The sequence below is a fragment of the Mya arenaria genome, chromosome 15 (genome assembly GCF_026914265.1).
Source record: "Mya arenaria isolate MELC-2E11 chromosome 15, ASM2691426v1".
In the NCBI taxonomy this organism is placed as follows: domain Eukaryota; kingdom Metazoa; phylum Mollusca; class Bivalvia; order Myida; family Myidae; genus Mya; species Mya arenaria.
In genome coordinates this window covers 45,506,263-45,530,662 of record NC_069136.1, presented here as the reverse complement: position 1 = coordinate 45,530,662, position 24,400 = coordinate 45,506,263, and the positions used below count along the sequence as shown (strand labels likewise).

The 24,400-nt window shown below is 35.4% G+C and overlaps 2 protein-coding genes across 3 annotated transcripts in view; one reads left to right on the top strand and one right to left on the bottom strand.

The window, feature by feature from the left end:
• Nucleotides 1-560, bottom strand: part of LOC128219073 (replication factor C subunit 4-like) — a 17,864-nt gene extending 17,304 nt beyond the window's left edge. Inside the window, exon 1 of one of the 2 annotated variants that reach the window (XM_052926892.1) lies at nt 487-560. The gene's annotated coding sequence lies outside the window, so the exon portion shown is untranslated. The remainder of the gene's footprint in view (nt 1-486) is intronic. The other variant, XM_052926893.1, reaches the window with a different exon arrangement.
• LOC128219074 (general transcription factor IIF subunit 2-like) lies at nt 555-24,400 on the top strand. Its single transcript, XM_052926895.1, has 8 exons — nt 555-709; nt 1,893-1,972; nt 4,463-4,620; nt 6,850-6,885; nt 7,140-7,221; nt 8,723-8,819; nt 11,520-11,663; nt 23,384-24,400. The coding sequence occupies exons 1-8, from the start codon at nt 623-625 to the stop codon at nt 23,492-23,494; spliced, it is 795 nt and encodes a 264-aa protein (XP_052782855.1). The 5' UTR covers nt 555-622; the 3' UTR covers nt 23,495-24,400.

The window sequence follows — 24,400 nt, the reverse complement described above, 5'->3', positions numbered from 1 at the left end:
TATCAATGTGTGTATACCATGTGATAAAATGCGTCATAAATGCTATGTCAGAAAGCAACATTTTGCTAATAAAGTGAACACAATGAATGTCCAATTGTTAGTGTCACGCTGCTGATACCTAACATGTAATGAGGTGGTGTGTAAGCGGTCCAGTAGCTCAGTCAGTAGAGGACTCGCCCTGATGAGAGGCCTCTGAGTTTCGACCGGTCTGGCAGCACATTTTCTCAGTCACTGTGACTGCCAGGGTTTTATTATTTTTTAAAAATATTTTTTGAGTCAAACTAACCCAGGTACTTTAGTACTGGACTGGAGACAGATTGTGCTGACAATTGTGAAAATAAATGTCAGTCGCGAAAATGTGTTTCATTTTGACATTTCCTAGATAGTATCACAAAAGACGAAATGAGAGGATCTTACAATAAAAGAAGTTAAGCCAATGTTTGAAAAATGTCGTTTTGTACATTATTTAAGAGATGATTTACCCACCTTTTTGTTTCTTTTTTCCACTAAAAACCCCGCCAAAATCTGAGAGAGAAGGCGCTTGATTTGTCTTCCTCAAGCGCCTTACTGATTCGGTAAATAAAGAAAGACGAAAGAAACATATAACACAAAAAAACCTAAAATGTCCGCAAATATCGACGAAGAGAAAGTAAAACAGGTCAAGGAGGTCGACCTCACTGCTGCAGGTCGTGGAGTATGGTTGGTAAAGGTCAGTCAATTGATTTCCAATTAAACTTTTAATTTTTCTTTTCCTGAGAGATTATAATTCGGATAGAGAAACATTTCGGATAGAATAACTTTTGTCGTTGTTCACTAGCCTAACAGGTGTATGGCCTATGGGTTTGCTCGGTACCGCCCGGTTACAAACTCCTACTCAATAGTTCATGTCATGAAAGGGGTGCAGGACAAAGTGAACCATTTCACAAGTGAACAAGTTCCTAAGTGTACCATTTCAGGACCAAGTGAACCACATATGTATTATATAGTGGCTATTGTGTGATGGCACACTGCCTGAAAGGTGATAATAACTAGTAATTATCGCCATTTGAATGCATGACTTCACACATTTGCTACACTGTTTAAGATGAAAGCACCCGGTCACATATCTTTGTGGAGAGATTTCTTGCTGATGGTGAGTGTCTGACGGATAGAATATTTGGTAACATGATTACAATAATGAGCGATCATAATTTTTATTATTTTCACATTTCTTATGTATCCCTGTAATGCTACAACTCTCTACCATTCATCACCGGGTGAAAGAATAAATAGTAATATCGTGCATCTATGTTGAATAATAATGTCAAAATTGTTCAATATATACCCCACAGTGATCTAACCTGGATTAAATTTGACATTAGAGTTGTTACTTTCGCATAAATATAGTCTAGTTTTGAACATGTTGTTTTTACATAATGACATATATAAATATGTGTTTAATAGCAGGCAATAATATTTTAGTAGTAATTTGAGTTTATAACGGAGATGATTTAAAAATTGGGGCCACGAGAATCTCTGCGAAAGGGCCGTTTTTACTTTTTGCTGGGATGGTGGACATCAAGAGTCTGCTATAGTAAAAAAAATCATCAAAAGACTCGGTCGGCCCCTTAGGTGGACTAATAACATGATGTCCATCATGTTACCAGTCATAAATGTTAGAACCATGTGCATGCTAATGAAGACTTGGTTAACCTTACTGGCTCATTATCTTGGTTAACTGATTCTGTTTTAACTGAATTGGTTTTTAAAAAGTGGTTTGTTGCTTCCATAGCGCTCAGCTCTTCTGTTTACCCAGTAGTGACAGTTCACCCCTTTGTCCAAGAAAACAGTATAAATGCTAGTTGTTACATTATCTGGGTTGTCACAAACTAAACCACTATTTTGTCTTCAAGGTACCTAAGTATTTGTCGGAGAAATGGAAGAAGAACTCTGGGAAATGTGACGTTGGAAGACTAAAGATAACCCGTTTAAAGTAGGTTCATGTATTGACTATTTGTTGGGGTTTTACCAGATTGGACGCTCACAATAGAGTCATAGCCTTTGTAGTTTTTAGCTTGACTGTTCGAAGAATAAGAAGAGCTAAACTACTCACCCAAGCGTCGGCGTCACCCCTTGGTTAAGGTTTTGCGTGCAAGCACACATAGGTTAACATCTCAGCAACCACTTGATGTATTACATTGAGACTTTATACACTAGTACTCAACCATCCAATCTACTAAATTAACCAAGTTAGATAACTCTAGTTTGCATTTAATGCAAATAATTGCCCTTTATTATTCAACTTAGAAATTCTGGTTAAGGATGTGCATGTAAGCATTGAGACTTTATACAATGGTACTCAAGCATCCAATTTACTTAAATAACCAAGTAAGATAACTCTAGTTTGCATTAAATTTAAATTATGGCCTTTTTTTATTCAACATAGAAATTCAAATACTGTGAAATCATTAATGTTCGTGGGCATGAAATTTCGTGGTTGGCCCGTGATTTCCGTCTTCTACGTCACTCGGTTTATGACACTCGCTAATGTGGTAAGACATGCCAATTAATGCATATACCCATGTCACTTATCGATTTAATTGGGAATAAAGGTAATAAAAGAAGATGTACCCTGATCATAAATACAGATAGGGGAAGCCATTGAATGCCAATTAAGAATTTTGCAAACTGTGAAAACACCGAAAAGGTGCGTATATTGTCACCTTCGGTGCTTAGTAATCTTCAATGTACTAGTAATCGATTAATTATTTCATAAAATAAAAAAAATCGAGTACAGACAGTCATCACACACATCTTGTAAACTTGGAGATTTTCATTAACAGAACACGCTTAAACACGTGCTTATTACTGTCATTTGCTGCATAAAACACATTTAATTGATTTGGTTCATTATTTGTTAAAGGCAGTTATAATATATTAACAGAATAATAATCGTTAGTTATACAGTGAGACAGGTTTTAACACTGTATACTGCGACCTCTGTAAATAATATACTAGAGTATGTACGTAACAAGGCAATTGAAAAAGTGAATAAAGGGTTTATATTTCGTGGGATCTTGAATTCGTGGATCACCCAACCCACGAAAACCACGAACATTAATGCCCCACGAACATTAATGATTTCACAGTACATCATGTATTGCATTGAAACTTTATGCACAGGATCCCAACCATTCAACTTTTTAATAAATCAGGAAAGATTATAAGTATCTTCCATGGCCGACCCGAGCGTAGGGTGTTTTGCGGAAACAAGGTTTACCGAGTTTCTGCAAAACACCCTGCGCGAGGGTCGGGATGAACCTATCTTACACGAGCAGCTATGGTAGATGCTTTTTCTCCCACCTCAGTTAAACAAAATTAAGTAAAAATGTATTTTGTGCTGGAACTCTTTTGTGCTTAGTGAAAATAATTGCGTATGGATATGCGATATCATGTGGTTGTCATGGATATGCGCGCAATGATCAAGTAAATGATGATAGACAAATCGGTCTTTTTAAATAGTTCTAAGGATAATGAAGCATTATTTCTTGAATGGTGTGTGAAAACTGTTTTATGGTGACATTTGAAGGGAGAAATAATTAATTAGCGTTTTTAATATACCATTAAACAGGATTTCCTTGATGCTACTGACGAAAGTCTTCAACAAGGGAGGTAATTACAATGTGGTGACCATTAAAAGGAGTTCCATACGGGCATTTTATCTTCGCCCGTGGGCAAGATAAGAATATCTAGCATGGTTAAGTTATTGGATCTACTTATCTGAGGTGGGAGAAAACTCTATCTTGCATATTCTATAATTTTTGCCCCTTTATTATGCGACTTAAAAATTCCGGTTAATTCCGGTTAAGGTTTTGCATGTACCGGGTATGCACACATAGGTTAATATATCAGCAACTACTTCATGTATTGCATTGAGACTTTATACACTGGTACTCAACCACCCAACCTACTTGAATAACCAATTTAGATAACTGTTTTTTTGCAAATTATTGCCCTTTATTATTGGACTTAGAAATTCTGGTTAAAATTTTGCATGTAACAAAATTTATGTTAATATCTCGGCAAATACATCATGTATTGCATTGAAATCTAATCTAATTTTACAGTGATCCATGTTTTGTCAAAACATTTCAATCCTTTCACTGAAAAGCGCTGGAATAGTCGAGCGCGCTGTCTCTGTGACAGCTCTTGTTTGATTATATCATTAAACTGACTTGTACCATAAATGTTTTAGAAAATCTGCTTATTGAATTTTATTCATGCCAGTACTAAAAAAGTACCAAAGAATTTATTTTTCTTATTCAAAATTCTTATGCAGAGATAATGCATACCAAGCAATGTCTTGTTTGATTACATCTCTTTTTTTCAGTCTTTTTGAGTGTCATTTACAGGAAGGATTTAAGGAGTTAGTAACTCATTTATGTGATTTGATTTACTTTATGGCCTACTTGTAATAACTCAGGGGTGTACAAGGAGCTAAGCCGGAGGTAACATTCTCCACAAACGATGACCAGGCCAAGCAGTTGGTTCCCGGCATGCCTTCCACGACACCTAAAGAACACAAGTTCCTGCTTACCGGAGTTGGGAACCAAAATCTTGTCGTCTTCTCAGAGAAGAAAAGTAAGACTTATTGGCTTAGTTCTAGGCTTGGATTAATATCCCTAAAATACTTTTTGTGCAAATGGTTCTGATATTGTTTTTTATCATTGTTTGACAAACATTAATGCAATGGAAGTTACAGCAACGAGAGAAAACACAAATTAGCTGAACAATGATTTGTAAGTACAGTGGAAACTCACTAAACCGGACAAGGTCCGGACTGGGCAAAATTTCCAGTTTAGTGAGGATTCCGGTTTAGTGAGGATTTGATGTACGGAGTAAGTTTACTCAAAATATTAACTGAGTTAACCTTTAACGGCTTTTGTCCTCTAGGGACAGTTCAATTCTCCGACATTTAGACAGAGGTTGAGACATGATTAAAGCACTTGCAAAAGTGATAAGCATAATTAAACATTTCTGCGTTTTTATAATCATCTTTTTTCCAAGTCTTGAAATAAAACAACTCCCGTAATTTAATGCTTGTTTAGTATGTTTGATAGTTTAATTAACGCACCGCTCTAATTTGATTGAATCATAGAAGTCTTTAGATAAAACAGCCCTCCAAAATGATCACTAAATAACCGTTTCTAGTTCTTTATTTTCTGCAACAAACAAATTAATGTTTCAATCAATTTTCTTTTCACAAGTTTGATTATCGCGCGACAGTCAATCCACAGCACAATCATCATTATCGATTATCGAGTTTTCACAACATCACAGGTGTAATATTTAACGACGCACCGGCTGTCAAAACAAAGTGACACACGAATCGCGAATTCCTAATACACAAAATTATTTTGACATGTTTGAACAAATAAACGTCCGGTTTTGTGAGGTAAAATTACGTTGACAACTAACAAATTTTCTCGATTTTTTGTCCGGAATTCCGGGGTTCCGGTTTTGTAGGGATTTTTTTACATTGAAAATAGAAGGGGAAAACCGGGACTCTGAAAAAAGTCTGGTATCCCGAGGATTCCGGTTTTGTGTAGATCCGGTTTAGTGAGTTTCCACTGTAACTTAGTTTTGCCATTACTTAGGCGAACATTCTGGTGAAGTACTGTATTTCCCCGACTAAAAGACACGGAAATTGGGTCCAGATTTTAACGTTACAGTAGTGGGCCCGTCTCATAAGTGAGGCTATAAGATATTCAGAAAGAATACACTACAATCAGAATCAGTAATATTCAACATAACTGTATTCAACTGACCGATTTATTGTCTGTTGATGACACCCCAATAAAAGTGACAAGGTCACAACCATCGGATTAAGACGACCATCTGCTTTGTTTCACTACGATGAACATACGATATCTTCTAATTGGCAAATGCTTGTTGTCTGTCCAAACACATGGTTGATCACAGGAGATACATTTTGCTACCTTTATAAGGAAACTATTTTGGATATTGTTCACCATGTTATTTTTTCCATGTCCGAAATAAAACTTTATTTTTTTTCTTACGATTAGGCTTTGTGTACGGTATATCATGCAGACTAACTGACAGGTTTCAATACACATTTCATTAATTGTTACATTAATTTATCCGCAATCATCAATGGTTCTTTATTTCGCCTCATTTAAGTCCCATTAACTGCAATCCAAACGAACAGCTGCTAAAGTTTTTTTTATTAACACATGTATTGGAATATGTCGTGTGTGTTGGATCAAACAGTACAATTTGTGACATCACAAACACGAGCGGGTGAGATCAAAAGCTTGGTTTGTATTTAAATTGGTCAGTCGAATACTGTATGAGCCCATTTTACTCCTACCATTGCGTCTAGTCTAGTTAGAAAATACCATATAATTAGAAAAATAATAATCAATAAATTGTCGTCTGTGAACCTTCAAATCATCACAGGAATGTTTGAATTCAGTACAAATTTGAATGAGCATAAGAAAATAAGATCCGTAAAATAAATCCGTAACCGCACGTAAAATAAATCCTTAACAGCATTACCTTGTTCTATTCTTAACCTCCACATTAGAAAGCTCACAGTGGACAAGAAAATCAGCGATTTTCTTCAAGCAATTCAACAAATTCAGTTGATAATTTACTGCTTAGCTTGAACTTAATCACAGACTTGGAGAGAATGAAGTGCTGAATTTGCTTCAAAAATTGACTACGTCTTATAAATAAGTCCATACAAAAAAACACAAGATTTCATAGGCAAAATTAGGGGGTCATCTTATAAGCGGAATGGGAATTTAGTCCTATAAATTGAAATTAAAGGGTTACCATATTTTTCAGGTGAGCCCAGTTCTTCAGCAGCAGAAATTATAACAGGTAATTTCAAACCAAAATGATAAATTTATGATTAGTAATGAATTTGTCATTGCATAATTCAAATTAAAGATAAGGAAAAAATATAGGTTACCATAACATCACATCATTTAAATATAGATCAGGTACCCCTGGCATTTAGCCTTTGAATGTAATCATCATGCACTGTGCATCAACGACACAAATTGTTTAAACAGCTTCTGTCCTTTCACTTAAAAAAATTGTTAAAATTCTAAAATCTGATGTTGTTTTTTTAGAGCGAGTAGCCATCGAAGGCAAGGTGATACAGAGAGCCGAGTGCCGGCCTGTAGCAGACAAGAGCTACCTCCAGCTTAAAAAGTGCGCATTGGAGCCGTGATGATTCAATTGCTTAATATACTTTTAAGTGGAAAAATTTGATTTCCCTCCAAAACTTGCACATGTTCATCGTCTTAAATTTACAAATGTCAGAGTTCCAGATAAGGTCGGTAATTGCAAAAGTACACTTTGAGAAATTTGAAAAACACAATGGATTTTAAACGTTTGCATATTAAAATGTGTCAGAATTCATCAAAACATTCTTCTTAACAATTGGTGAGTGTATCAACTCTGTAAGTAAGGTATAAATCAGTTTAATTTTGAAAAGTGGAGCTTATGCAATTTAATGCAGGGATTACTTCCCTTTACAATACTAAACCCTGTTCAGTTTTAAGGGGAAATGTCTGCGTGAGAGAACATGTTGTTTGTTAGTGATTGTTTTAGCACTGACCTTAGAAATGATAATTGAATAAGACTTCATTTCTTTAGGTTCTCCCTTTTGAAATATATTTATTGGTAATTATCATTATTTTTTAAAAACGTGACATCCTCTTTGGAAAAGACATCTAGGGGTAAAATTTGCCATAAAGCCCTATCTGGAATTCAGAAATGTACAATATCCTTAAACCCATCTTTTTTTTCAATGAAGAGTATTGTCATAGCCTTGAAGTCATAGCCGTTACTATAATCATCATGCAATCATAGCTTCGATGTTAATATAGTCATGCATTTTAAGCCTTGTGTCATAGATGTTAATACCGTTGTCATGTATTCATAACCTTGATGGGTTTGCTGTTTATATAGTTCTCATGCATTCAAAGCCTTGTGTCATAGCCTTTTATATAGTTCTCATGCATTCAAAGCCATGTGTCATAGCCTTTTATATAGTTCTCATGCATTCAAAGCCATGTGTCATAGCCTTTTATATAGTTCTCATGCATTCAAAGCATTGTGCCACAGCCTTTTATATAGTTCTCATGCATTCAAAGCCTTGTGTCACAGCCTTTGATATAGTTCTCATGCATTCAAAGCCTTGTTGCACAGCCTTTGATATAGTTCTCATGCATTCAAAGCCTTGTGCCACAGCCTTTTATATAGTTCTCATGCATTCAAAACCTTGTGCCACAGCCTTTTATATAGTTCTCATGCATTCAAAACCTTGTGCCACAGTCTTAAAATAGTTCTCATGCATTCAAAGCCTTGTGTTATAGCCTTTAATATAGTACTCATGCATTCAAAGCCTAAATGTCATAGCTAGTAATACTGTTCTCATGCATTCAAAGCGTTGATTTATAGCTGTTTATAGTTTTATCATGCATCTGAATCTTTGACGTCGTAAATGTTAAATCTTCATCATACGCTCAGTTATGGCCATTACTTAAAACATTTTTTTGTAGAAATTCACATTAAACTTAATAAACATGTTCACTATGACAAAAAAATAACATGTATAGTAAGATTCTCATCTTACCTGATGAGAAAAACTGTATGTGTTTTGCATTGTTTGTATTTCAGACAATAATCTCAACATTTTTTCCTTCAGACTTCAGAGGGAGCTTTGTAACAAGCCAAAGCGTGAAATCAAACAGATCACCACCGTCCCCAACTCCTACAAGCCAGTCAGCAACCATGCAGCAAATGTGTGTATACATTTTACATTGTCCTTCGTATAGATATTCATTATTGTTAAACCAAAGGAGTGGATTACTTTTTTAGCTCTACTGGCCAAACTACTGACCAAAGGCCAGAAGAGCTTATGCGATGGTAATGTGTACGTAGTATGTGCATCCGTGCGTCTGTAAACAATTGATACAGTCTTCAGTTTTGATTGTATCTCGATGAAACTTGTACAGTATCTAGATATCCATTAGAGCTCCGTTCCTTTCGAAAACCAGCCAGATCTGCCCATGCATGCCTAGATTATGGCCCTTGATAGTATTAAAAAATGCTATTGTGTAAACAATTGGTTGTGAACACGATACAGTCTTTATTTTTGATTGTATCTCAATGAAACTTGTATAGTATTTAGATATCCATTAGAGCTCGGTTCCTTTTGAAAACCAGGCAGATCCACCCATGCATGCCTAGATTATGGCCCTTGATAGTATAAAAAAATGCTATTGTGTAAACACTAGCTTGTGAACACAATACAGTCTTTAGTTTTGATTGTATCTTGATGAAACTTGTACAGTATTTAGATATCCGTTAGAGCTTGGTTCCTTTCGAAAACCAGCCAGATCCGACCAAGCATGCCTAGATTATGGGCCTTGAAAGTATTAAAAAATCAGTTTGTCTGTAAACAATTGCTTGTGAACATGATACAGTCTTCAGTTTTGATTGTATCCCCCCCCCCCATCCCCCTTAAATTGGGAAATGGCTACCATGGCTGTTCAAATTATGCCCCTTGGGTCAAAACTGGCACTGCCCTGGGTGTCAATATTTTCAAAATGTTGTTTCAAACCACAAGGCCCATACCTTTGATATTTGTTGTGGAGCATCATATGATGCAATTGATATCATTTAAAATAATACCCCTTGGGCAAAAGCTGGCCCCACCCCTTTTGACTTATTTTATTAATTTTTAAAGCTACAGTAATGAAATTTTGACCATTTGAACAGTTTTGCAAACAAGCATTAATGTTGTCCTCGGATGTCCTTGACTTTGACCTTTGACCAACTTTTTACTTTTAAAGCTACAGAAATGAAATTTTGACGATGAGTACAGTTTTGAAAGCAAATATTTTTTACCCTCAGATTACCTTTACTTGGCACATATTAAAATAGTTCATGCAACTAATCTGCTTACAACACTTCCTGTCCTCAGATGTTGAACGTGCAGCCTTTTCAGCTAACCCAAACACTAAAAGTGAACTATATATTTGTTGCCAATTACTCAAACGTACATGCTCTGGATTGAAAATGACCACAAGAGCCATGCCAGTAGAACATAGGCCCTTTTGGGCCTCTTGTTTCACGATTGACAATAATCAGCTGTTAGAGCCCTTGTAATACTTACTTATAATGTTCCTTTGAGCACTTGAAAAATGCTTGCAGAACTTCTTAAATGATTTTAATTTTTAACAACTGAGCTTATTACAACTTTTACGAATGTTTATAGCTTAGTCCTGCAAAATCCTCAACCGTAGGGCGTAATCTTGTTGTTTCAATTTCTAATTTAACTGGACTTGTGAAATAATATGTGATTCATTATTTTTGTGTAATGATTTAAAACACAACATCTCAAGTTCGGGATTCAGGGATAATAAAGTTCAGGATCAATCTTGAAATCTTGATTGAAAGCTTTCAATGTCAGACTATAGTAAGGCTGTAACATTTGCTGGATATTGGCAGTAAAAATATTAAATAGCTGTAAAGTCTGTGTGACATTTGCAGTAAAAATAGTATAACTCTGAAATAGATAACAAACTTTAGAAACAAGCTCAACAGCATACATTTTCAGGACTGAACTTAACAGTCTTTTACCATCCCTGTCTGAATTGTAATACTGATAACTTTGATATCTTAAATTTTTGTGTCCCCAAAGGGAAGCATAAAGAAGTTGCTCTGTCTGTCTGTGTGTTTGTCCGTCTTGAAACAGACTTCAAGCATCGGGTTGTATACTTCCTTTTAACCCAAGAAGTATAAAACATATAATAATGTTTTTGTTAGCCGATCGCTCTCCTTATTACCAATCATGAGCATTTTTTTTCATTATCACTCTACCAGTTTCATATAAACCGTTATTACTTTTCTGTAAGATTTTAGAGGCTGATTATTGTTAATCTTGACAAATAGTTGGTTGTCCGTTTGATTACCGTATGAGGGATTCATGCCTAAACAGTATATGTCGAAATTGAATTTGAAGAAATGGATTAAATCAGTCATCATCTCAAAATATTCTGTAATCAGTAGAATATGTATCAATGTCATAAAATATATGTGAGGCAGTTTTGGCAGGGATGCAATCCCCACCCCCTTCTGTCTTCTGTCTTTTCCCTGCTGTCCTGGCCACACACTGATTGTTGCTGGCATTGGTCTGTTAAATGTTTTAAGTAATATAAGAGTTGACCTGCCTGTTACAGGCAGCTTAAGCTGTCAATATGACTTAGAAATTAGATTTGATTTACTAGCTTGGGATTCTCTGTAAGCTCTTCTAAGGAGTTTGAAAGTACTGAAAAATGTGTTCGCACCAGAGGCTGATCCTCCTACCAGGGCGTTGACCTGGCCTTCAGGCAGTATTACCAGACCTGTATACTGCCAATATTGTTAAATTCATGAAACTTTGACTTTTAGATTATGTAATATCTTCATAGTATAACTCATTTAATTATTTTAAACAGATCGAACATGAGAAAAAGATGAAAGAAGGCGGGAAGCGTATCCGTGACGATAAGGAAGTCGTGAAAAATCGATTGTTCGAGATATTCGAGAAGCATCAATACTACAACATTCAGGACCTCGTGAAACTCACCAACCAGCCTGTGGTATGTGCTATGTTAAAATTTTACAACTGAAGTTTTTGGACGGCCTGAAGTCTTAGCTTAGATTCTGACAGACTAAAATATCCAAACAAGTGATTTTAAAAAATTAAGTTGTATTTTATGACTGTCAGAAACACCTTTTTCATAAAATGTGTAAAAATCAATAGGGACATTCTGAGTAGCAATTTATGCTCGACATGCTATAGTGCTCGACATGCTATAGTTACTTTAAAAGTAAAGGATTTACAAGTCAATTAGTTTATGCTTTTAAGAGTACTGAATCATAAGTCAGACCTTGAATACGTGGATCAAACATAGATACATTTCTGACATGCAAAATTAGGAAAATTCTCAGTCTTTTATGTTTTCTTCTTTAATTTAAACAGGGAAAACCTCTCCCTAAGTTCAATTATAAAGATAAGCTTGACAATTTGTTATGGACTTTTATACTGTAGCTATTAAATTTGGTTTAACTTTACTTCAAAACTGGTAATCATTATAATGTTACACTGTGTAGATTCAAGATAACATTAGAAGAGGTATGGCTCAATCTTTAATTGTGAAGTTTATAAACCTTCAATCACTTATCATTTTTCATGTAATATTTTGCCTGTAAAAATGTTTTACTTTTAGAATGACTGTATATTAATCGTTTCATAATGTAAGGCTAAACTTTAAAGTGACACTCTTATTTAAAATCAATACATAAACATGTATAACAAACATCAACTTTGACTGATAAACCTTTAACTACTAACTAAATAATGCATTTATCGAAAATATTAAGTATCGATAACAAGATTATAACAGTCTAATCAACAGCTGAAAGCGCAAAAAATATTAAATGATTGGTGAATGCTAAAAGATTTACTGTGGTCTACTATAGCCTCATAAGGTAGAAATACCGTGTTTTATGATAATTTCTTTCAAATTAAACTCCATATCCTTCATAAGAACCTCTTTTTTCGACATTTGTTCATGCTTTTTGGAATATTAAAACAATGTTATTAATTATGGTTTATCTTATTTGGGAATAAGAGTGCATCTTTGAAAAATTGTTTTGTTATCCTGACCCTACCTAGGCCTAAAAAAAAAAATTTGTTTGGTTAGGGTTACATCCTTTTCAAAAATAGGTAGGGTAGGTAGGCTTTTTATTTTTTTTTATTATTTTTTTTTATTAGGCTTTATATAAGAATGTCATTTTCATCATTGCAGAATGGTGTTAAAGTTATCTTCTATATAAGCAATTAAGGTTTTAAACTACATATTGAAAAGCAAAAAAAAAAAGAAGAAATTTTTTTTTTTTTTTTTTTTTAGTTTTTCATTTTTTTTTTCAAACTGACTATAAAAACGTTAGGGTCGGCGCCTATTCCGTAGGTAGGGTCGGGTAACCCGAACCAAATGTATTTTTTTTTTAGGCCCTACCTTATGTTTAGCTTGACTATTCGAAGAATAAGGAGAGCTATACTACTCACCCTGGTGTCGGCGTCGGGGTTGGCGTCACACCTTGGTTAAGGTTTTGCATGTAAGCACCTTTAAGTCATTATCTCAATAAATATATCAGTTATTGCATTGAAACTTTGGATATGTATTCCCAACTATCTAAGATACTAAATCAATGAAGTTAGATAACAATTATTTGAATATAATGCAAATAATAGGCCTTTATTGTTCAACTTAGAAATTATGGTTAAGGTTTTGCGTGTAAGCACACATAGATTAATATCTCAGCAACTACTTGAGGTATTGCATTGATACTTGATACAATGGTACTCAACCATCCAACCTACTAAATTAACCAAGTTAGATAACTCTAGTTTGCATTTAATGCAAATAATTGCCCTTTATTATTTGACTTAGAAATTCTGGTTAAGATTTTGCATGTAACTACATTTAAGTCAATATCTCAGCAAATATATCATGTATTGCATTGAAACATTAGATATGTAGATATGTCTCTGTGACAGCTCTTGTTTTTTTAAGACCATATTCAAACAAGTACATGTGCACAAGTAGAAAACCATTGAAGCATTATATCCAGACTGACAAGGAATATCTGTTGAGTGTTTGCAACATCAACAGAAAAAAATCATCCTTTTGAATTAAAAACATGTTTGTCAACAGCTTTGAGCTTTGTTTTCACCAGTCTATTCAGAGATTTAGAAAAAACAATTGTTTTGGTTCTGACCCCTGTAGTATTTATACTTTTGGTTGAATTACTCTTCAGCATACAGTCGAAACTTGTTATGTCGACTTTGTCTGGACCTAGGCAAAAAAATCCTGATAATGAACATTTGACACATCCAAATTTCAAAAAAATATCCTCAATCCCAACACATTTTTTTTTAACCAGGTTTTCACATAGTGAAACCTGGTTATTAGAATGGCGAACATCGTTATTCGGGAGAGCAGGCGGGCGGGGCGGCATCAAACTCACCGATGAAACTGAATAACTTTAGTAATGTTTGACATATCTTGACCAAACTTGGTCTATAGAAAGAGTTTATGGGTACCTTTCATTGGATTGCATTTGGGGTCCCTAGGGTCAAGGTCAAGGTCACTGTTGCTAAAAATAGAAAAACAGTTGAAACGGAATAACTTTAGTTAGGGATGACATACCTTGACTAAACTTGGTCTATAGGAAGAGTTTATGGAGACCTTTCATGGGATTGCGTTTGGGGTCCCTTGGGTCAAGGTCAAAGTCACTGTTACTAAAAATAGAAAATCGGTTGAAACTGAATGACTTTAGTTAGGGATGACATATCTTGACTAAATTTGGTATATAGAAAGAGTTTATGGGTACCTTTCATGGGATTGCATTTGGGGTCCCTAGGGTCAAGGTCAAGGTCACTGTTACTAAAAATAGAAAAACGGTTGAAACTGAATGACTTTAATTAGGGATGACATACCTTGACTAAACTTGGTGTACAGGAAGAGTTTATGGATACCTTTCATGTGATTGCGTTTGGGGTCCCTAGGGTCAAGGTCACTGTTACTAAAAATAGAAAAACGGTTGAAACTGAATAACTTTAGTTAGGGATGACATATCCTGACCCAACTTGGTCTATAGGAAGAGTGTATGGATACCTTTCAATGGATTGCATTTGGGTTCTATAGGGTCAAGGTCACTGTTACCAAAAATAGAAAAACAGACACAGGCTGAAGTTCTTCTGTCAATCATTAAAAACCTGGTTTCGTTGCATTGCGGCGTTTCTTGTTTGAGTTTGATTCATGTCCGATGTCCGACTTCTGCAATTGAACTGTCTTGTTTCTGTCCTAAAAACAGCAAATGTATTATTGAACAAGAGGCCCATAAGTGCCTATGCTCTACTGGCAACAAACATTTAGTTCACGTTTTGTGTTTGTGTTACCTGAAAACATTGCACGTTCAACATCTGAGAACAGAAAGTGTTGTAAGCAGATTAGTTGCATGAACTATTTTAATATGTGTCAAGTATAGGTCATCTGACAAAAAATAATTGCTTTCAAAACTGTACTCATGGTCAAAATTTTATTTCTGTTGCTTTAAAAATAAAAAAGTTAGTCAAAAGGTCAAAGTCAGGATCATCGGAGGACAACATTGATGCTTGTTTGCAAAACAGTACACATGGTCCAAATATCATTGCTAAATGCAGTATAGAGAAATGTCTTCGTTATGAAACTTTCAATGTTGTCGAATTTGCCAATGATGGTGTCATCGGCGCCCTTGTGCATTTCAATGAACAGCTTGATCAATAAATGTCTCTTTAATCAAAAACATAAACAAACAACTTAAATTATTCACACTTATCAATTAATCTCCAATTATGACAGTTTGTTATTTTGACATGCACGGTAATTTAGTGACATGCTGCAAACCATCATGAATATTTTCGCACCTACAACTCGGTCTACAGTTTGACATATGAAACAAGGAAAAATGTGAAATTTCGACCTCAGGGATTGAAATAGGATGTTGACATAGCGAAAAAATTGAGCATTTGCATTTAACTTGTGTCAAATGTTAATCACATCGAGACAACATGCAGAGCCCACATTCCTGTGGAGCTGGTTCAAGGTCAAGGTCAAAGGTTTCGAGGTGTAGATTTGATGTCTGCTCTGTATCTCCTAACCTCCTTAACAGAATCATTTAACTTGGGTCAAATGTTCACTAGAACGAGGCGATGTGCAGAACCCACATTTCAGGCATTCTGGCTCAAGGTCAAGGTTACCAGTTTGAGCAATATATTTAATGTCTGCGCAATATTTATATGACTCTCTTAATGAATTCTCATTGTATGAGCTGAAATCACTCTCAGAGGACATCATTTCTGGGTTATCCCATTTTCAATGTTGTAATATTATGTTACACAATTGAATTTGTATATGCTGGTATTCTACTCAGTTCATTATTATTCCTTCCATCAAAGATGCCTCATAATACATAAGGCCTTTAAATTAATGAAAATGTTGAACGATCTCGTCATAAGCTGAAGTTTAATGATTTATTTAAGCTTGATGTTAAACACACATATAAGCTGACAGTTAAGTTATTTTCCTTGGCAAAAAAACATGATATTTCTGGTGTTCATTATGAGGGTCCACAAAAATGTGCCCCTTAGGGTTCTTGGTTCAGATTCTGAATCAATAAGGCTTGACCAACATTACTCTCAAATGCTTGGATTTTTATTGATCATACAATAAAATTATTGGATGCCTGAAAAATAAGAAACAATTTACAAATCACTTCATCTTCAGATCATGAGCTTTTCTGATCACAACAAAATGAGTAGCCAGAAGGTCTGGTGGAATCTCATGCAATATAATGCCTATCAATCTGTTACAATATTTCATGATTGCCGATATATTTTGAGGGTGTTTAAATGGGCTGATTGTGGTAATCTCCTTATCTGTCTAAAGTTTTCCGAGAAATTCATTCCTAGCAGTTTCCGCCATATGTTTCCTGTTAGAAGTTGTTTCCCATTTGTAGATAAGCCTTTCCGTTATTGATTTAAGCTAGATTTAGAATGTCTTAATGTTTTCTTTACCTCAGATATACTTTCTTTGATGTGAGAGTTGCTGCTTTTTTCAAAGTAGGAAAACTTGACTTAGATTCTTAGTGAACTTCACATTATTAATTGCTTTATTCAGGCATTAAAATCTGAAAATATAAAACCTGAAATTGAAGACAATTAATATGATATATAATAATAAAGTAAAAGTTATTCCCCATTTTAACTGAATAACAATAACAGTTACTAAAGCGATGTGTTTGCACTGTGGCACTGTTCAGCTTGTATTTCACTTTTCATGTCAAATTTATGCAGTGTGTGGAATTATATAAATAAATTACATATGCTACGTTAGAAGGCAACATTTTGCTTAAAATGAAAACTTAAATCAAAATAATTATTCTTTTACAACTCTACCAAGGACATTAGTTTCATCAAACACTTTGACAAACCTGTTTCCAAAATAATGTTTTGACAGTGCTCCTGCAGACGGGCGTATTGTGAAAAGGTTTGTCGAAGTGTTTTAAAAAACTAAACTCTTAGTCAAACTGTGGTAAAAGACCAAAGGCAGGCTCCCTAAGCAGCGTAGACTGCGCTATGTTTCATTTAAAATGGTGAAGAAATAGTGAAGTCATCTTTGTTTAAAGTCAAAATATTGCCTTTCAACATGTAGCATTTATGACACAGTTTATAATGTGGTATACACAACACTATAATGCACTCAGATTCATGACATGAATGTTTATGACTTGTAAGATAATGGCTCTTTGAGACATCATTAGATTACATCAGGCAATTTGGAATGATAGATTTTTTGAGCTTCATGTCAACATTCCAAGAATATATATCTTGTTTATCTAAAATTACTGATACCTAATCCCCATTTTTCTGCATTTTCATGATAAAATATATTTGATTCTATGATCTAATGTACATTGATTATTAAGTCATTTTCAAGTAGAAGATTAATTTTCAAGCCTCTTCAAACATTCATTCTTAAAAGCTTTTGTTTATATAATGTGCTTGGAAAATAATTATGATGGCAGTAGAAATGAATTTATTAATCAATTCATGCTTTAAATGAATTATTGTATTGCATTGGGTGAGATGTTTAAATACTACAGAATCCAGGTTGCCCTCCATACACTAATATTGATGAAGTTAAAAAAATATCATTTTTTTGTCGCCTAACTATGCAACAATTATGGGGGTTACTTTTGTCGGCGACAGGGACAGCGGTCGCGTCCTGTTTTCACTTGTCCAGGGCAATTCTGGTAAACTATTAATGGTATCAACTTGAAATTTTATATGTAGATAGATCTCATGGAGGGCAATTTAAGTGCAGTGCACAAGAACAGTAACTCTTGCTTCCCTATTTTCATAGTTATTGCCCTTTGTTAATTTTCATGCTTCAAGTTTTGTCCGGGGCATATCTTGTAGAATATAAGAGTTATTAACTTGAAACTTCATATGTAGATAGATCTCATGGAGGGCAAGTGCAGTGCAGAATAACAGTAACTTTTGCTTTCTATAGTTTTAGAGTAATTGCCCTTTGTTAATTTTCATGCTTACAGTTTGTCCGGGGCATATCTTAAAGAATATAAGAGGTATCAGCTTGAAACTTCATAGCTAGATAGATCTCTTTAAGGGCAAGTGCAGTGCACAAGATTGTCTGGGGAATATCTTGTAAACTATAAATCTTGATGGTATCAACTTGAAATTTCATATGTAGATATGTTACTCTTGCTTCCATATTTTTATAGTTATTGCCCTTTGTTAATTTTCATGCTTAAAGTTTTGTCCGGGGCATATCATGTAGAATATTAAGAATTATCAACTTGAAACTTCATATGTAGATAGATCTCATGGCAGGCAAGTGCAGTGCACAATAACAGTAACTTTTGTTTTCTTAGTTTAAGAGTACTTTGTTAATTTTCATGCTTAAAGTTTTGTCCGGGGCATATATTGAAGAATATAAGAGGCATCATATTGAAACTTCATAGCTAGATAGATCTCATTGTGAGGGCAAGTGCAGTGCACAAGAACAGTAACTCTTGCATGTATATGTTTAGAGTTATTGCCCTTAGTTAATTTTCAAGCTTAAATTTTGTCAGGGACATATATCGTAAACAATAAGAGGTATCAACCTGAAACTTAATAGTTAAAGATCGATTTCATTGAGGGCAAGTGCACTAAACAAGATCCGTAAATCTTGCTTAGTTATTGCCCTTTGTTACTTTGCGTTGTTAATTTTTGTCGGGATTAAAGTTGTTACCTTCAGTTCAAATGCCACCTACACTTGAGGGTAAAATGGCAACATCATTGTCTATAAATTAGGGATGGAAACCGGATACCAAATCGGTATCCGGATATTCGTATCAAGTATTCGAATACTATCCGGATACTCGTATCACATTGTTTTCATAATAAGTAAATTTCCTATTATATGTCACCCACCTTCTGTTATTTGACATAATTGTCCACTTAATTTATAATTCGTCATATGGCACTTTCGCGTTTTCATTCATTCTTTCTCAGTCTTAATAATTTATAATGTTATAATCAAAGCTAAACAACTCATTTTACGTCATAAAACTCATGATGAATACCACTTAAACACCTCGCGAATTTGATAGTCACTTCGGCCGCGGTGGTTGCTTTGTTACTGCCACGTGCTTTCGAGTTTGTTATTTATCAGCAGGTTTCATGTTAAATGATTATTTGATAGTCAATTTTATTTCATTACATTGTTTGATTTTATGCAATACCTACAATTTCTGCGGTGTTTTGTAATGAAGGATATAATTGCGGAAAGGATAAGAAGACAAAATGTTTTGTATTTATTGTTCAGATAGCAATAATTTCTTCATGCATATTCATCAAAAATATTATTGGTCATTAATAGCTTTGATTGCACGACCCTTATCTTGTGATTGGACGATCTATTCCTACGGATTAATGATCAATCCGTTTAATATCAACTAGTGCCAATTAGTGTCAATTAAGCACATCTGAGATCATAAAAACAACACTTGTTATTGTAAACAATGTCATAGAACTTCACATGGTGCTGCACAAGGACACAATATCACGCCTTGTGCAAACACCCAATTAGCAGACAATTTGTGACACATACCCGCTTCGCGACAGACACTGTTGTTCACCTGAAATATTTCATCTGAAAAGTTTTATAACAATTGCTATGTCTCTGCTAAGTTATTTCATTGAAATTTTAATTCTTAACGAATATTCGAATACCCATTTTGGTATCCGAATACATGCGTGATATCCGGATACTCGGATATTCGCTTCCATCCCTACTATAAATGAATAAAATGCCAATCTTACAGCTATAATGCCGACAGTAATTTGTCAGGCAACACATCAGACTTGCAATCTTCTAGTTTAAGATAACCAGTATATTGCTCTTTACCTTAGAGCAAAAACCTGAATCAAAATAATGCTAAATTAAAATAGAGTGATTCAATGAAAAAGATGCACTTTTTCTATGAACCCTTGCGGGGCTCTGTGATATACGACTGTGTCATTGCATAGGATTTGGGGCTTGAAAGTAATGCAGCCCAGATGTTCAATCTAGTGAATCAGGCGGCCAATAATTGCCAATTACTATAGATTATAGGGATTTGAAATGATACTGTCCAGAACTGACTTCTCTCCTGGAAACATTCATGTTATTTTGGGGAAAATATTGCCTCATGGGCTTTAGGGTTGGTTTTAAGTACTCTTCAGTTTAATACATGGAGAATTTTACCTTTGATTGATGTTTGTTTGTATTTGATCCAGAACCATTTCAATGTAGTCCATAAATGCTTTTTTAAATATAATTTTCTGCTGAGTTGACTGTTACTTATCTGTCAATTCACATGTCATTTATCTGGGTTAAATGGAGAGGTGCTAGTCTTTAATCAAACAAAACTTGGAACAAATGAGGCATGATTTAAGCTTGTGTAAATATATTGTTCACCTAGTTAAACGCATGTTAAATGAAATTTGAAAGTGCAGATAATGGTATTAACTTCTTGTTCAAAAGAAAGAGGCAATATTGCCTTGTCTTATCACTTGCCCACTTCTTGTTAACTTCCTATATGAACTCATTGGGATAAAAAGCAATTCTGAGCCACTGTTCGGTGTGTACTATACAGTGATCTGTGTGGTTCTAAGCCGGTGTTCAGTCTGTACTGTACAGTGATTTGTGTGGTTCTAAGCCACTGTTTGGTCTGTACCGTACAGTGATCTGTGTGGTTCTGAGCCGCTGTTCAGTCTGTCCAGTGATCTGTGTGGTTCTGAGCTGCTGTTCAGTCTGTACTGTACAGTGATCTGTGTGGTTCTGAGCTGCTGTTTGGTCTGTACTGTACAGTGATCTGTGTGGTTCTGAGCCGCTGTTCGGTCTGTACTGTACAGTGATCTGTGTGGTTCTGAGCCGCTGTTCGGTCTGTACTGCACAGTGATCTGTGTGGTTCTGAGCCGCTGTTGGGTCTGTACCGTACAGTGATCTGTGTGGTTCTGAGCCGCTGTTTGGTCTGTACTGTAGTGATCTGTGTGGTTCTGAGCCACTGTTCAGTCTGTACCATACAGTGATCTGTGTGGTTCTGAGCCACTGTTCGGTCTGTACTGTACAGTGATCTGTGTGGTTCTGAGCCACTGTTCGGTCTGTACCGTACAGTGATCTGTGTGGTTCTAAGCCACTGTTTGGTCTATACTGTACAGTGATCTGTGTGGTTCTAAGCCACCATTCAGTCTGTACCATACAGTGATCTGTGTGGTTCTGAGCCGCTGTTCAGTCTGTACTGTACAGTGATTTGTGTGGTTCTGAGCCACTGTTCGGTCTGTACCAGTACTAAGTATTCTTAATATTCTATTCCGGGAGGTGAAAGTGAAGAGGTTCTATTTTCGTTCTTTATCTCCGATCTCTTAGAACCCATGTTATCACTCCTGAAGTTAAATATACTTTGTTTTTGCCGGCTAGCTAATGGGTGTTCTATGTATATGGTGCAGATAAAATGCAAATGTGAAAGGCAAGCACTTTTCCTGATTAAAAGTTGTTCAACTATGGATTAATCAGTTATCATCCTTGCAACATACAATATGTATCTGCTCAATGTCTGGCTGTAACTTTATTGATTTGAAATGTTTGGTCTGCACCAGGACACAATCTAATTTGAAGGGCGAAAGAGAATTAGTTATATCTGTTCTTTATTTAAATGATACTTAGCGCCTTCTGGCACTCAATCCTCGTATTGTTCTTCGCAACTACAGTATGTGTCTGGTTTAAAATCAAGAAATGTTCATTGTGATAACATCCTCATCATCATTTCTCAGAATACCATGATGAATTTGGTCATTATGATCTTAAAGCTGCACTCTCACAGATAAACCGTTTTTACAATTTTTTTATTCTTTTTCTAGGAAAGAGCAAATTTTTGCCTAAATATCTGCAAACCACCGATAAAAGATTGCTGCCAAAGATCAGATCGCAGATTTTCATATTTCCATTCAAAAATTATGTTTTATGGCTTAAACCTTTACTAATGGTTGAAGAAAAATGCATATAACATCAATTTTTAAACTTAAATATAAAAATCACAAAAATTGGCTCATTCCAAGACAAAAAATACAAATGTTGTCAAAAAGTTCAATCTGTGAGAGAGCAGCTTTAATGTTACATATATGGCAAACAGTTTAGAATGGTGGAGTTCCTACCTATGTAGGTATGTCAACTGCCCATACCGGTTGTTTGTTTTATCCTTCATTAGTGTTGACCCTCATGTCTCTGCCAGCGGGATCATTAGTGTTGACCCTCATGTCTCTGCCAGCGGGATCATTAGTGTTGACCCTCATGTCTCTGCCAGCGGGATCATTAGTGTTGACCCGCATGTCTCTGCCAGCGGGATCATTAGTGTTGACCCTCATGTCTCTGCCAGCGGGATCATAAGTGTTGACCCTCATGTCTCTGCCAGCGGGATCATAAGTGTTGACCCTCATGTCTCTGCCAGCGGGATCATAAGTGTTGACCCTCATGTCTCTGCCAGCGGGATCATTAGTGTTGACCCTCATGTCTCTGCCAGCGGGATCATTAGTGATGACCCTCATGTCTCTGCCAGCGGGATCATTAGTGTTGACCCTCATGTCTCTGCCAGCGGGATCATTAGTGTTGACCCTCATGTCTCTGCCAGCGGGATCATTAGTGTTGACCCTCATGTCTCTGTGCCAACGGTATCAATAGTGTTTACCCTCATGTCTCTGCCAACGGGATCACTGACTAGATTTTGAATCATTTAGCTTTACCAAGCAATTAATTTGGCAAGCAAGTGGTTCAGAACAGCAAAAACAAACAAACAACTATTATTTTGGATGGAAAAATGGTCTGATTGTTAAGAACTTTGTTAAAGTTAACAACGATGCACAACGTTATTAACAGCATCATTGTTAACAACATCTTTGTTAACTTTTAAAGGGATAATATTCAATTATATGTTGATATAAAATAGCATTGCTGAATCAACTGTCTCAATGTTTGTGAAAAGTACTGCAGTTCTTATTTGTGTCCATGAAACTTTGAAAGTATTAAAGACTTGAAAGTTAACAAAAGTCCAATTAACAACATTGTTAACATTATTATTATGTTCTGAACAATTGGCCCAATGATGCACATATAATTAATCCACAGGAATTGACCTTCTTTCATTTCATACATTGTTTTGTATTTTTCAGACCTACTTGAAGGAGATCTTGAAGGAGCTATGTACATACAACATGAAAGCACCACACAAAAATATGTGGGAACTCAAACCTGAGTACCGACATTACAAGGAGGATAAATGACCTTGACCTTGGTAATAGGGGTCAAGGTGAAAGGACAGAGTGCAGGGTCTGTGCGGGTCATTTGTTGCTGGGCAACAGGACATGTTGTTAAATATGTATTTGTATTTACGTGTGGTTTGTGAAGCTCAGCAATTGTCCAGTCATGTTGTAAGAAGAGAAAATTGTATCAAACATGGACAGAACTTTGAAGTGTTCATCAGTGATTATCAATAAGGATCAATAATTTGAAAGTATCATTCAAACCCAGTGTCTTAGCTATTTTGCTTCATATTTATAGTCATACAGAAGTGGCCAAAATACATTATAATGATATTAAGCTCTAAATAAGAAAAAAATCATGTGAATATTTCTAAAATGAATACATTACCAATGTTTTAAGTTATTTTTTATTTCATGATTATTTATGGTCATGACATTTGTTGTCAGACACTGATAATGCCATTGTTGTCTGACACTGATCATGCCACACTGATCATGCCATTGTTGACTTACATCGACTTTAGCATTGTTGTGTGATATTGATAATGTCATTGCTGTCTGACACTGATCATGCCATTGTTGTCTGACACTGATCATGCCATTGCTGTCTGACACTGATCATGCCATTGCTGTCTGACACTGATCATGCCATTGCTGTCTGACACTGATCATGCCATTGCTGTCTGACACTGATCATGCCATTGTTGTCTGACACTGATCATGCCATTGTTGCCTGACACTGATCATGCCATTGCTGTCTGACACTAATCATGCCATTGTTGTCTGACAATAATCATGCCATTTTTGTCTGACACTGATTATGCCATTGTTGTCTGACACTGATCATGCCATTGTAACAATGTTGTCTGACATTGATAATACCATTATTGTGCTTGATGAATTTTTGACATTAAAATATATAATGCA